We start from the raw sequence: 15,310 nt of genomic DNA on the forward strand, positions 1-15,310 counted from the left end.
ATTCTCTTCTTGAATATTTGTACAAATTTTGGAAACGGATCAAACACTACCCCTGGTGAAGTGTTCCACTCTTTCACGCCATTCCCAATGAATGAAAATTTACCCCAATCGCTGCTGCAAAAATTGCTTCTAATTTTATACTTGTGGTCAGCTCTGCCGATATAATTATTTTCCAACTGAAACCTCTCACAGATTTCTCCCCATGCTTCTTCTCCTGTATAGGTTCCTTTTAATCCTATAAGTCTAGTTTTCTCCCTTCTCTTACTTAAAGTTTCCCACCCTAATTCCTCTAACATTTGTGATACCGGTACACTACTTTTTCTCCTGAAATTCCCTGTTACAAATCTTGCTGCTTTCCTCTGCACACTATCTATTTCTTTTATTAGGTATTCTTGGTGAGGATCCCAAACACTGTTTGCATATTCCAATATTGGACGAACCACGTTTAAGTAACTTTTTTCTTTCAATTCTTTGTTGCATCCTTTAAGTAGCCTCATTATGACATGTAACGATCTGTACGCTTTCCCAACAATGTCATCAACATGACCGTTCCAGTGCAAATTACTTTCAAGTCTCACACCTAAGTATTTGCTCTTGCTATCTTTTGGGATAACTACCTCGTCCAAAGTAAATTCAAATTCAGTTTTAAAACTCCTGTTTGTAAATATTGTAACAGTTGATTTGCCTCCATTAACCTTCATATTATTTTCTTCAACCCATTGTTAGATACTCTCAAGGTCCCTTTGTAATTCTGAACAATCCTCAATGTTATTTATTTCCCTATAAACAATTATGTCATCTGCACACAATCTTATTTCTGATGTTACATTGTTCCCTAAATCATTTGCGTATATTAAGAAAAGTAACGGACCGATTATACTACCCTGTGCAATTCCTTTCCAAACTTTCTCTTTCTGTGATATATTATTTTCTATTTTGAATTTCTGAACCCTTGAATTTAGAAATGCTTCTACCCAATGTATAACCCTTATGTCCAATCCTATTCCCTCCAATTTCTTTAATAATATTCCATGTTTCACTCTATGAAAGGCTTTGGAAAGTTCTATGGCTATGCAAACTAACTGGCCTCCTGAATCCAACTGATCTGATATATCCTGCTGAAATCCCACCAGTTGTGCCTCACAAGAAAATTACTTTCTAAATCCATACCGGTACTGGCTCCTCATGAAACAATTTTTATCATCACATATCCCTCTGATGTACTTTGCTATTAAACTCCCCAGTATTTTACAAACTATAAGTTACTGGTCAAGCTGATTGGTCTGTAATTCTCTGGTTTCCTTCTGGTTACCTTCCCGTGTCCACACATACTTATAACCTTTCATTCTTAAATCCTTGGCTCTCTTAAGAAGACCTTTGGCTCTGGGTGTAAGATGATCATTGATGTAAACTTAAATCATGCGATCTGAAGCATTGAAGCCCATTGCTACAGATGGTATCTGCCGGACATTCTTCTTTGCTGCCAGAAATTCCTGTTTTTTTTTTTCCATCTGTTCATAAATTTGACAATGATGGGTCTGGGTAGTGTCTTGTTTGCCGAGGAAATTCTATGAGCAATGTCTACATCATACTTATTAAATTCAAATCCAATAGCTTTACCAATATTTGTCACGACACTATAAATGTCTTCATTGGGAAGTTCTGGTGCGCCATCGATTTCAATATTGTTTCTCCTTAAGTATTGGTTATCATTTTCCACTTCATCATGGGAATCGGCCTTCATCCTGTGAACTGCTGAAGTTCCTTGATCCTTTCATCCCGTTTATTGATTTCCAATTTTAGGTCTTCAGTTACTTTAGTATTGAAAGCAATACTCTCCTTCAGCCTGTCAATAACTGTGTCAACTAATCGATCCATAATTGAATCTAAAAATGTTGACTTACGAAGTATTTTATTCATTGCGGCCGACAGATCCTCTGAGCGACTGTTTACGTTAGGTGGAGTCCCCACAATCGCATCCGCTGCACTGCGCTGCTGTGGCTGTTGCTGCTCGAAGCTTGCCATCTCCGTGCTTCCGCGACTCTTTTGTTTGTTGTTGGGCATGACCTCAAACAGAAATTCCGGTCTCAAACACTGTTTCGCACTTAGTTCACGTAAAATAAATTATATTTCTTATTCACCTGTGACAATTAACACACACACAGGTCGTTCTTACATATAACTTAGTCACCAAGAATCACTAATATCCATACGAACACAAATCTTCAGATTAACCACCAATGCTCTCTTACTCGGTTGCTATTTGTCTGGAACGAGAGTTTTGCCTACCACTACTATATTGATAGTCAATAGTAAAGAACACGCGATAATTTTAATACTAGATATCGATAGTTTTGTTCGTGGATATTGGCAGCCCTGATTGCCATTACGTCATTTCTTGATGCTAGTGGTGTTTGCTATGGCTTGGCGTCATTCCAGCTGCGGGTCTGTTGACATGAAGAAGGCAAGTGTGCATTTAGTACGTCAGTAAAGTATGAACGCAAAGGAGGGTGTGACGTGATGATGATGATGATTTTTAATTATTATTACTTCTACGTCGCACCGACTCTCGGTACATCCCGGCGTTTGTCTGGTGTGAATATGGGAAACAAAAGAAAACGATATACTAGGCTGTCGACAGTGGACTTGAACTCACTATCTGCCGAATTCAAGCTCACTGCTACGTGACACAAACCGGTCACCCACTTGCTCGGTTGTTATTATTATTAGTAGTAGTTCTATGTGAAAGGTAGGGTTAGTTATGTCCTACTTGGCGAACCATGAGCAACGGCTGAGTGGCTTAATAAGTGGTTCTGAGACGGCTAGGACTATACATTCCTCCGGAGGTCCCTAACCTGTTACAGGGGAGATGCTCACTGGTAGAGATGGGGTGATATTTAACGTACTAGTTTAGACAACTGTTCCAGCCTGGTAACATTGTAGGTACTGAATTAACCCTGTTATTTTCGTCACAGGTAGCAGCACTTCCTAAACCCTTAAGTATCTCACTAGTCTTTTTGCCATCCTACATTACTTGATTTTTACTGATGTTAATTTAGTTCCATATGACTTAGCAAGTTCTTCATTGAATCAGTTTTTATTCATGTCGTAATATGGTTTCACACAGGAGAAAGCATGTCATGATTCATTCTCTTTCCTCGTATTCAATCAGACCATGTGTTATGCATGGCATTCTATATTTTGATCTACCTTATTACATACCATCATTCACTTGTGTATCCAGGGAGCTCACCTTCTGAATGCACACTTCAAGAGCAAGGCAATGACTGTAGTGCGCTATTTGTGGTATTATTGTGCTGTGAATTACCTGCCTGTTTCCCATGAACTTGGAAGACTGTTCCACAGTAACAATTATTGTGCGGAGGTAACGGCCACAGCAGATCTTGTTTTCTGTGGAATAACGTTCCTTCACAACTAATGTTTTGTCGAGATAGCAGCCTCAGCTCTGTGGAACATTGTTCCATGCCAACGAGGGTTCTGTTCAGGTAACACCGGTAGCGTGCTTCTGATACCTTTCTTTGTGTTATTCTGTAAACTTATAACATTTCAAAATATCCCCTCTCAGACTAATAATAAATAAAAGATTGAACACAGATTAACGTATATAAACATATATTTCTCGGTGAATGACACTGAATAAATTCACTTCGTATGACATTTGTGATCAAAGGCTGTTTTAACTTTACCGTTAATAATTTCAAAAACCCCAATCTAAATTTGGGAGCCCATTCAAACTCAACGACTTCAATTTGTACCGGTACCCACAATATATGAAAATGACTCTGCATCATAGTATGCCATCAGTTTTAAAAGAAAATGTGGGAGAATGCATTGGCATTATACCCAATGCATCCTCAACCTAACCCGGCCATTTCAATCACTACCACAACCTGTCACAGGGAAACGGACATCCATCCTGAAAATATGTTCCTGAAGTGTGTGATCTTGTTCGAGGTGTGATATTTGGTATTGCCTTCTATTTCTTGATTTACTGACCACTGAATCTGATCTTTAAAAAACAGTTGCCAAGTGAAATAATAGAAGTTGATTACGCATATTGTGTGCTAAGTTCATTAATTGCTTCAACTTATTTGTTTTGTGTATTATTTCAATACCTGATTTTTGCAATAATTGTAATGTATGCCATATGCATTCTATGTTCACTGATTTTATGTTTGATTATCCTTGTTTTTTATTGGGTTTACATCACACCAACACAGATAATTCTTTCGGCAATGATCAGATATGAAAGTGCTAGGAGGGGGAAGGAAGCTGTGGTCATGGCCTTTATTAAATTACTACCCTGGCATTTGCCTGGTGTAGAAATGGGAAAAACTGGAAGAATGAATGCAGGGCTGCCGACAGTGGAGTCTGAACCCAGGATCTCCTGAATGCAAATCTCAGAGCTACTTTCAAACTGCATAGCGTAATCGCTGGTGGACTATTCATAACATGTTTACTGTTCTTATTAACATGAGCTGATTGTATATGCCCATGGTATTTTAGCACATTCTGTACACGGTCTCCCTCTCCCTCCCTCTGTGTGTGTGTGTGTGTGTGTGTGTGTGTGTGTGTGTGTGTGTGAGAGGGCATCACATTAATATTTCCAATCCATATGGCATCTTACGGTTGGACATGATCAAATTGTCCTCTCAAATCTGAGCCAGTGTCACTAAATGCCACATCTTCAAGACATGGGACATGCACTCTTATATAGCCTATCAATGGTTTTGTATAAAATATGTCTACATTTTGTCTGTTTGAATGTACTGCATTTATTGTTATTATTTGTTTACTACAATGCATTACAAAAATATGGAAGGTCTAGTGAAAAGTGCACTGGGCGAGTCGGCCGTGCAGTTAGGAGCGCGCAGCTGTGAGCGTGCATCTGGGAGATAGTGGGTCGGAACCCCAATGTCAGCAGCCCTGAATATGGTTTTCTGTGGTTTCCCATTTTCACACCAGGCAAATGCTGGGGCTGTACCTTAATTAAGGCCACAGCAGCTTCCTTCCCATTCCTAGGCCTTTCCCATCATCGCCATAAGACCTATCTATGTCGGTGTGACGTAAAGCAAATAGCAAGAAGTGAAAAGTGCAAGCCCTGTGTACATTTAATGCTTCCTAGATTCAGTTTTGTCGTATTTCTGTATGCTAAACTTTTATTGGCACTAATTAATTGAAAGTGCTCTCAGTGTAGTATACTACACTACACTACACTACATGAGCTGTGTGGTCAGAAGTGCATGGCAATAGACTGTACATGAATGATTCTCAAGAAATCTCGCCCCTTTGACTGACTGTGCGACTTGACTCGCTCGTCAAGATATCTGGTGCCATCTAGCAAATACTTTGTTGAGTAACGTTATGCTTTTCTGGTTTTTGATCATGTTATTTTTGTTAACAGAACATATTATCTCGATTAAACTGGAATGTTGGAACATGTTATTGGAAAAAAAAGCAGTTTAGCCCACCTCTACGCACTGGGACTAAGTAGCGTAACATTCCTCTCTGTAGAATTCATACCAATCATGCTCAAAACGTTTTAAGCAAACTTCAACCTACGGGAGTGATGGAATTCCACTTCCATTTAAGGCGAAGGACTCCATGGCAACAATTCAAAGGGGAGATATCAATATTAATGGGACTTATGGAAGTAGCACTGGCTGAGGCTGCAAAGAGGATGTGTCTGGATGTGTTAAGAATTAATTGTCATTAGAGGGGCAGAGTTAGTATGTAACAGGTTACCCACAATGGCTGGCTTGCAGTCATTGGCTATTCGAGCGTGACATCGTACAGATACTGCTCTCTGATCGCAGGAGTGCTTTCCAAAGGAATTTAGTGGTTGCAATATGTTTTAACCAACCAACCAATTATTATCTTGTGTGTCCCCTATACTTTCTGAAATTGACCTTGTAAATAGTAGATAACGAACACAATAATGTACAATACAAGAGCTAATCGTGTTGCAAGACCATCTTTATTGCTAATAGTATTTTAGTCGCCATACTACGCTACTGAAATCCAATAAAGTATTCTGAGTTAAACAAAACTGTGCATTAAATATGACCAATAAACAAGCAAGTGAATAAAAGAACGAACAAATAGTTCTATTATGATAAAGTGAGTCTTACCTTAATTGGTAAGTGTCTTCATTTTCTTTATCTCCTTTACTTTCCCCTCCATAACGTTGACACATTTGCTTCCACTATTCCCTCACATTTGTTTAAAAGTTTTATGTGTGCATATGTCCTCATTTTCACAAATGTGGCCACCAGATCACTACTTAAATTACGATAACTTACACATATTAAAGAAACTGGTTCTCTTCGGACTGTAAGTCCGTGATAAGAACAAAAACTTTTCTGCATATCTTGTACAGTTTGTAACCATTCAGCTGTCAGCTCCGTAAGACCACTGTATGACAGATTTCGAACCCAGGACCCTGAACAATACGTACTGGCCTATGTTCTTCCTATGCGTCTTTGGAAACCTAAGTGTGGATGAGTGCTTACATGTTTTTTAGCTATCTAACTTGCAATGTAATTCAAACCTTCGACCCCCATTCCAGTGTCAGTTTTACTGGCAAATGTTGGAACAGCATCATATTTGCCTTCTTTAAAATAACATTGAGCAGGAGAATATTCTAACTCACGACACGTTATTTCGCTCTTCCTCAGCATTTATGATGAGAGATATTCATCAGAGGTTTCTGTTCATGTGTTCTTGTTTTTCTCTGTCCGGCTCCATAGCTAAATGGTTAGCGTGCTGGTCTTTGGCCACACGGGCCCCGGGTTCGATTCCTAGCAGCATTGGGAATTTTTAGCCTTCATTGGTTCATTTCTCTGGAATGGGGGCTAGGTGTACATGTTGCCTTCATCATCATTTCATCCTCATCATGACGCGCAGGTCGCCTACGGTTGTCAAATCGAAAGACCTGCACCTGGGGAGCCAAACATGTCCTGGGACACTTCCAGCACTAAAAGCCATATGCCATTTCATCTCATGTATTTCTCTATTTTACTGGCATTATTTCAGAGAATAATCATCCAAAGACAATAAAGAGCATTCATCGGCGTAGGGTGGCCATATAATCCTCCTCGAGAATGGATCCGGGAAAACAAATTCTCAAGTGAATCTTGGTTCAGTCGGTGGGTTAAAATGTACTTATTTCCTAGATTCTGAACTCCTGAGATCAAAAGTTTCAAGGAGGAGATAGTCACAAGGATAGCTTTCTGGGACACTTGCTTTACTTTTTTCCCCTTGCAGGTCATACTGTTAATAAGGCCACACATTTTATCTAAAATTTTGTCTTGTTGTTTTAACTGACGACCATACACAGTTTTGCTAGGGACTTTAGGAGTTGCTGGACTGTAAGAATTCGTGAGATGAGCAATCATACACCTCGTACCAGGTATGTTTATATGCAACCCGAGACAAATCAATTTAAGTCAAACACAAAATAACACTGACATAAGAAAGCAGCTATTCACCACAAGGACTAGTCATAGAAAGCACCATAAAACTATAAAATCAAAACTGCAACTCATTTGCACATATTAAAGAAACTCCCATACTACTCACTCACAGTATTACTGCACAGACTTTTAGCAATACTAGCGGTCAAGGTTATTGGTTGGGTAACTGGCTGACTTATAATCGAGCGTAGCCGAAGCCCTCCGATTGCAGAAACCTCAGTTCTGGGCAACATGTTATATACTAACCTTGATAGAGGTGTAAGAGGATATAACAGGGAGTAGATAGGTGATTATAATGTGTTGTTAATATGTGTTAAAAAAGGAAGGACCGGGCGAGTTGGCCGTGCACGTAGAGGCGCGCGGCTGTGAGCTTGCATCCGGGAGATAGTAGGTTTGAATCCCACTATCGGCAGCAGGAAGATAATAATTCAGATAGGAATGGGAAGCGTTTACTGGACTTCTGAGCTAGTATGGGATTAGTAGTTGCGAATAGATTCTTCATGCATAAGGCTATTCATCACTTCACATGGGAGGGTAGAGGCACTAGATCCATAATAGACTATAACATAACCGCCATTGAATTCAGGAAATCTGCTAGGGATGTATGAGTATTCTGCAAAATTTTTGATGATACAGATCTGTCTTGAACTAAGTACATGTAGGCCTAGGATACAGAAAGTGAAATTAGTCTGGAGACGAATAAGGATAGAAAATCTGCAGGGCGTGGGAATTAGACACGTACAGTGATATGATAAGTGTAAAGTTGCTAATAATAGACAGGAAGCAGGTTCAGGATAAGAGAATGGGTGGCATAAGGGATGCTGCAGTAGAAACAGCACAGGAGTGCCTAGCGACAACTGTGGGTAAAGATGGGGAGAAGTTAATATCTTGGTGAAATGATGAAGTGAGGTCAGCTTGTAAAGTAAAAAGAAGGTGTATCAGACATTCCAAACCAGGGCTGATGCAAACAGAAAATTGTACGTAGATGAAGAAAAGAGAACGAAATGCATAAATGTTGAATCTAAGCGGTGGTTAGGAGATTTTGGTAAGAATCTGGAAAGGCTTGGCCTAGTGTCAGATATACCTATCTGGTCAGTAATAAGGAATCTTAGAAATGGATGGGGAAAAGGGAAATGAACAGTGTTTTGAGTGAATCAGGTGAATTGATGGTAGATCCATGGGAATCACTGGACAGATGGAAGAAATATTTTGATAATATTGTCATTGTAAAAGGAAATCATTTTAGTTGACATTGTGAACAACCGATCTCATGGGGATCAGGACAATGATGGTAGCAAAATTACGCTTGAGGAGGTGGAAAATGTAGTATATTAACTCCATTGTCATAAAACAGCGGAAGGAGGTAAAATTAGACATACCATGGCGAGATATATTGCAAAGGCAGGGATGGGCACAACCCTAGTTAACACACTTCACATAGTGCTCAAGGAGACTCTGCAGTGGGTGAAGCATTTTTTTACTTCTGTTCTCTGCTTAATTCAGGGGATTACCAGAAGGAGCATCTTAACGTGCTCTGAACTGTTACAAAAGGTTATTGCCATGTGGTGGGTATTCGCTGTTGCCGTAGAAAAAATGTAAAAGGGGTCAGGGGGTGCAGTTCCCCGGAGTGATTACTGTTGAAACAAAGTAGTTCCCCAGGTTAGAGATTTGACATGCTGGGTGATCGTTACTAAAATACTTTCTTCCGTGCTGTCTAGGCAGTATGTGCTGCAGCATAGATAAAAGGCCCTTGAAGGGAGTGTGGCTCCACTATTCTCATGACAGAGTGGCTTGGATTTCCAAAGATCGGTTAGTCTCTATCACAGCCTTTTCTTGTGAATCTTGTGTTTTTATTCTGCGTGAGTTGGTAATGGTAGCTGTGAGTTACAGGGTAATGCCAGCCATGGTCAATTTAAAGTTAAAAACTTCATGATTGTTCCGTATTGAATAGAGAAATAAGAAGATGTACAATATTATAGGGAAGGATCCACCTTTCAATACTCTGTAGTAAGTTGAACTAAAAAGTAGTTACAACCTGTTTATTGGGACCGGTTTCAACACATTTCAAGTGTCATCATCAGCCAATTAGCGAAGATCTTAAAACAACTAATATATTGAACACAGGCAAAAAATTAACATTGTAACATATCGTAGCAATTCAGTTAATGTTCAAAACACAATAATCACAGTCAAGAGAGTAAACAGAACATCACTATCTTGCGCCGAAAACAAATACAGTTGAAGTTCATAAGCAGATCAAGTATGCACTTATGTAAAGTCGTTGCTAGGCAGGTCTTGTATGCATTTGTTTCTCCGGCCGAAGAGTAAAAGGTGAGTTTACCCTTTGTCCCACACAGAAACAAGCTACACCAAAATTTATTTTATTTTATTGTATGTTTAATTATGTGTAGCAGAAATTTTTATCATACCCAGTTAAAATTTTAATGGAGGTTCAACAAAAAAAAAAGTGCCAGTATTTTTCCATTTCCAATGGAGCGCTCACTTTGGAAACTCATAACTTTAAGAAAATTGATCTGATTTCTACCAAACTTTAACACATCTTAAAGCAACTTATTGTTGATCTGTATACCAAACTTTTATTTCATCTGATATTTGTGAAAATAGTTGTACATTTTGTGAAACAACATTTTCTAATTACAGTAAACAATTTGGCTTATTATGAAGCTCATGAGAATTTCAGTCTAAAATTGAAACTGCCTTTTGCCTGCATGCAGTTGTTGATTTTATATTGATTTACATTTAATAAGATGTGAATTCAGTGCCATAAAGATGGAAAATCATGAAAGTATGTAATATTTGTGTGTTTCTGTGGTCACCTTTCATGTTAAACAACAAATCTGGATGTTAATAGCTTGTTTTTATTTTCACTATTATTTGCTTGTTCTGTTAGTTCTTTTCTGCTGAAGTTGTATTTACCAAATGATTGGGACTGACCCATTTGTTCGTTCTTTATAGGGTTTTATACTTAGCTCTACATACTTTTGAATACAACAGTTATTGTGAAAGAAGAGATCAGCAGTGACCCGTGTCCAAGCTGTCTATCGGCCATCACTTCCTGCAGCTAGTGTTATCATTTTTGCTCCGTGAAACTTGGAAGAAGGACTATGGTAAGTCTTTAAGGCTTTTTGGCCTCATTAATTTTCATACCTGTAATGTTTAACCCATTACAAACTGAGTCTAACCAGCATCTTATTGATCTGCTACATTTCTTTCCCTCTATGTCTGAGTCCATTATTCTTCTTGGTAACCGATCATCCTCCATTCTCCTCATGTGACCCCGCCTATTATGCCGGTTTACATATTTATCAAATAAGTTCATTCCTAACTCGGCATTTATCTCCCCAAATTCTGAGTACCTCCTACCATTGTTCCCACCTGTCTGTACCAGCAATGATTCTCACTCCTTTCATGTCTGTTATTTAAAAACGAATGAATAATATATCCCAAGTGCACCAACTTCACTCTCTCGCAGCAAAAATCCTCTGAAAACAGACCACTGTAGGGATAGTTTGGGCCAGGAATGCTTTCTGACAACTGTGAGCTACTTGCAGTAACTTTTCACTAGCAGGGCCATAACTCAGTGTTTTATCTAGATATAAACTGCTGTTCTGTAGCAACTGGTATTCCAATTCTCAGGCCACTTACTAGATCAGTCAGCTGCTCCCCATCATTCACTAACTAGGATGTGACTGCAGAAGCCTACACCATGAACTTATGGTTTTCCATGGTTTCCCATTTTCACACCAGGCAAATGCTGGGGCTGTACCTTAATTAAGGCCACGGCCGCTTCCTTCCAACTCCTAGGCCTTTCCTATCCCATCGTCGCCATAAGACCTATCTGTGTCGGCGCGACGTAAAGCCCCTAGCAAAAAAAAAAAACACCATGAACTATTATTGTTATCATTATTATTATTATTATTATTATTATTTATTAATGTAAATGTTAAGACATGGTGACTAGGTTAAGATTTAACAGCTTAACCGCAAGGTCTCTATAGAAAGTAAGCCCAGTTTTCACAAACCCACAGTTCAGTAAAATTGTTGTTAACGTACTGATACACAATGCTCGTGATATATTTCCAGATGAAAATGGGAGTGTTTGTATCATGGAAGTAATAGATTATAAAGTTACTTTTAAAAAATTAAACAATAGGGATGTGGCGACCCCATCTCTCAGTGGGAAACCACTGCAGTCAGCCTCCCGAGTATTGGCAGGCAAACCATAGGTAGTTGGGTTTAGAGGAAATGACAACCCAAAACTGTGAACATCTTCGGTCACAATGGAATAATCGCCTATTAGGTTGGGCAGCTTCTTGCCTATGTGGAAAGTAAGGGGACACTACCACATTATATTCCCCAGGAAACACATGGTATGGCTATTTGTGAATGCTTTCAAATACTTGGCAAGTGGAACAACAAAGCACATGAAGTGCATCCGAGAGGTGAAAACTCATATCCCCCTGTGGGTGGGAGTGGTAGGATATCATCCACTGTACCCCTGCCTGCTGTAAGAGGCAACTAAAAGGGGCCCCAAGGGCTCTGAACTTTGGAGCATAGGTTGGGGAACATAGGTCCCTTAGCAGAGTCCTGGCATTGCTTCCACTTGTGCCAGGCTCCTAACTTTCATCTATCCTTTCTGACCTCTCTTGGTGAACTCCTGTTATTTTCCGACCCCAGCACTATTAGGTTTGCAAGGGCTAGGGAATCCTTTATTTTCACACCCTTCGTGGTCCTTGTCTTCTTTTGGCAGATAACTTCATTTTTTGAAGTGTCGGATCACTTCCATTTTTCTCTCTGATTAGTGTTATATAGAGGATATTTGCCTAGTTGTACTTCCTGTTAAAACAATAATCACCACCACCACCACTGAAAACTCATAGTGTGATTGCGAAGGAAGCATTAAATAAGAAGAATAGACTTTTTTGTGGGGGTGTGGATAGAGACTTGGGGAAGCAATTCATGAAGTGCTTTGTATGGAGTGTGGCACTGTATGGTGCTGAGTCATGGACATTGAAAAAAGAGGACGAAAGAAGATTGGAAGCATTTGAGATGTGGATTTGGAGGAGAAGGGAAAGCATACAATGGATAGAAGTAGTAAAGAATGAAGAAGTCTTGAGAATAGTTGGGAAGAGAGAAATATATTAAAAGTAATCAAGAAGAGCAAGCACAGTTGGATTAGTTATCGGATGAGGAGAGATTGCATGCTTGTAGATGCTATAGAAGGAGCGGTGAATGGAAATAGACAAAGAGGATGGAAAATAGATCAGATGCTGGACAGTATCAAGTATGAGGAAACAAAAAAGGTGGCAAAAGACAGGATTGTGTGGAGACCTGTCATATGAAGACATGGCATATGGCAGAACGCTGATGATGATGATGATGATGTATCTTACATAATGGCTGTAATGTAAAGGACATTAATTCCGATATCAGGGTGTTTGTTAGTTTGTTTTACCCACATGTCCACCAATGTGAACTCGAGAGATGTACTTTTGGAGAATTAGAATGTTCTCTGTCCCCTTGCCCATGTTTGAATAACTGTATTTTGGTTGTAGACTGTTAATTAGCCCTCAGGATAAGTTATTTTACTGAAAAAGGTATGATTTAGTTCTCTATTCAAATCTAACATCTGCACATCTTTTAATTAAAAAAACAGACAGAATATACCAAAATTTGTATATTAGAACAAGTGGACGAAGCTACTGATTAGGTGCTTGTGCCTATTCCTAAGTGGACTCTAAACAAATCAAATTATTTTTTCAAAAAAATAATACAAATTTTAATACTGAAAAAGAAAAATAAGTTGTGATCTGCAGTTTGGACTTTAAAATGAGCTTGATTCCTGTGTTAAAATAAGAGAGGAACCAATAATGTTCTGTGGGGACAGTCGGCTATATTTAGAGAGAGAAAGTGGGTAAATGGGTTGAAATAACTACAGCTGAACTCTGTTAAGAAGTTTTTCAAGGGACTGCAAAAAAAGAAAAGCTTCTTAAGCAGGAATCTTCTTAAAAGTGGTAATGCCCAAAAACTTATTCTGTACTTTGAAATACAAGTGAAACACACAGCCAACAGATTTCCTTGTTTGTGAACAATACCGAAATAAGCCAATATATAGGAGCTGCTAAAAGAAAGCCAAAATATAAAAATTGTATTATCATGACATGTATTTTTAGAGATAAAGTAAAATAATTGAACGCACCATATTATAAATACATTTGATAAGTGAAGGGAACATATTATATAAAACCTTGCACAAGATACAAGAAGTAATACTAAGAACATTAAAACGGTAGATGGTAACTCTACATTATGTAAATTCTCTACTGCATTAGTCATTGAATACATTTTCAGACACAAAAGTCTAGACTTCTACTTGGAAAAGAAATGTTCCAGGTTTGACTGTTTCAGGTTTTTACTGCTTTAAAGTATAAACCTCTCCATTTCCCACATTGCCTTCCATGTGTTCTGAGGCACACTGGCTGAACGTTTCACAAACCACCTCAGTTTTTCAAGGCAGATGCTTGCCTCACTGCAAGATGGTTTTGGGGATTCTCTTTCTCAACCTCTTCTTCTTCTTCTTAATCTCCTCTTCTCTTGCTTGAATTTCCTTGCAGATCTGATCGATGGTCTGTTCCTCGCAAGTGATTACCATATCATCAATGGCAGTGAAGTCTTTGAAACTACTGGTAATTGCCATCTTCTGCGGTATAGTTATCCAGCACCCAGGCTCTTTATCACCAGTTTCCATAACTATGCTGTTGGTACCACCATCAAAGCCTGCTTTCCTGAAGCAATTTGCTATTATTACAGGCTTCAATGAATCCCATGATGAGGCAATGAAATGCATTGTGTCCAAAAGAGATGGTTTGTGGATGGGTTCGCCTGCTTCCATGTGTAGCAGCATACAGCTCACAACTGATTTTCGATACCTCTGCTTCAATACCTTAATGACTCTTTGGTCCATGGGCTGTAGTGCCGATGTAGTATTCGGTGGAAAAACTTCTACCTTGATGTTCCTTCCTTGGATAGAAGTAGTAAAGAAGTGGTCCATAAACACCACAATCTTCCTCTTCTGTCTCCCCATTTTTTAATTTGATGCCTGCATATATTCTTCAGACAGGGAACTTGTCATCCAAGCTGACTTGTTGCTGGTGTACTTGCACGGCAAAAACCTGACATTTTGATACAACGTGGCTCGCTACACTTCCCTATCATCAATTGAGGTAGTTTTTCAGTTCCTTCCATATTAGCACCAACCAATACCATAACTCACATTTTACTTAATTTTACTCTGTGGCAAGGTTCTCCCTTCAAAACTAGTGACATCCAGGATAAGCTGGTAAAAAAGTGTGAATTCATTGAGATTTAAAATGTTGCAAGGTTTGCTTATTTTAGCAGGCAGAACCATTTCCTTCCATTAAAATGCAGAAAGTGTACAGGGAAATTTTATGCTTCCCTTTCCTTCGCACTTACATTCCCTGCTTTGCCACAAATTGTTGTATAAAAATGCCAGCTCAATTTTTAAAGCAGTCCAGCCACCCGTTCGACACGATGAAAGGTACCTTTAATTTGCACGCAATATTTTCGGCTTTCTCTTTCACAATAGTCCCGCTGGAAGGTATGTTCAAAACTTCGCTGCTGTTTAAACCATATTAGCAGAGCTTGTTCTACTTCATCGTACTTTCCGATTTAACTTTCTTGCAAAGTATTCCCTGCAGAAGCAAAGATCTCTTCTTTTTTCGCTATAATGCCGTTCAAAGTAGATGGCGGCATTCCCAGCTCCATTGCCAAAA

General features: G+C 39.0%; 1 protein-coding gene across 2 annotated transcripts in view; it reads left to right on the forward strand.

The window, feature by feature from the left end:
- Positions 1 to 3,411: 3,411 nt before the first annotated feature.
- LOC137503067 (putative golgin subfamily A member 6-like protein 3) overlaps positions 3,412 to 15,310 on the forward strand; it is a 39,475-nt gene continuing 27,576 nt past the window's right edge. The window contains exons 1-2 of one of the 2 annotated variants that reach the window (XM_068230497.1): positions 3,412 to 3,506; positions 10,473 to 10,624. In XM_068230497.1, the coding sequence (XP_068086598.1) occupies positions 10,622 to 10,624 (3 nt within the window). In that variant the 5' untranslated portion in view covers positions 3,412 to 3,506; positions 10,473 to 10,621. Of the gene's footprint in view, positions 3,507 to 9,683; positions 9,828 to 10,472; positions 10,625 to 15,310 lie in introns of those variants that run through there. The other variant, XM_068230496.1, reaches the window with a different exon arrangement.

Source organism: Anabrus simplex, chromosome X, assembly GCF_040414725.1.
Source record: "Anabrus simplex isolate iqAnaSimp1 chromosome X, ASM4041472v1, whole genome shotgun sequence".
NCBI lineage: Eukaryota > Metazoa > Arthropoda > Insecta > Orthoptera > Tettigoniidae > Anabrus > Anabrus simplex.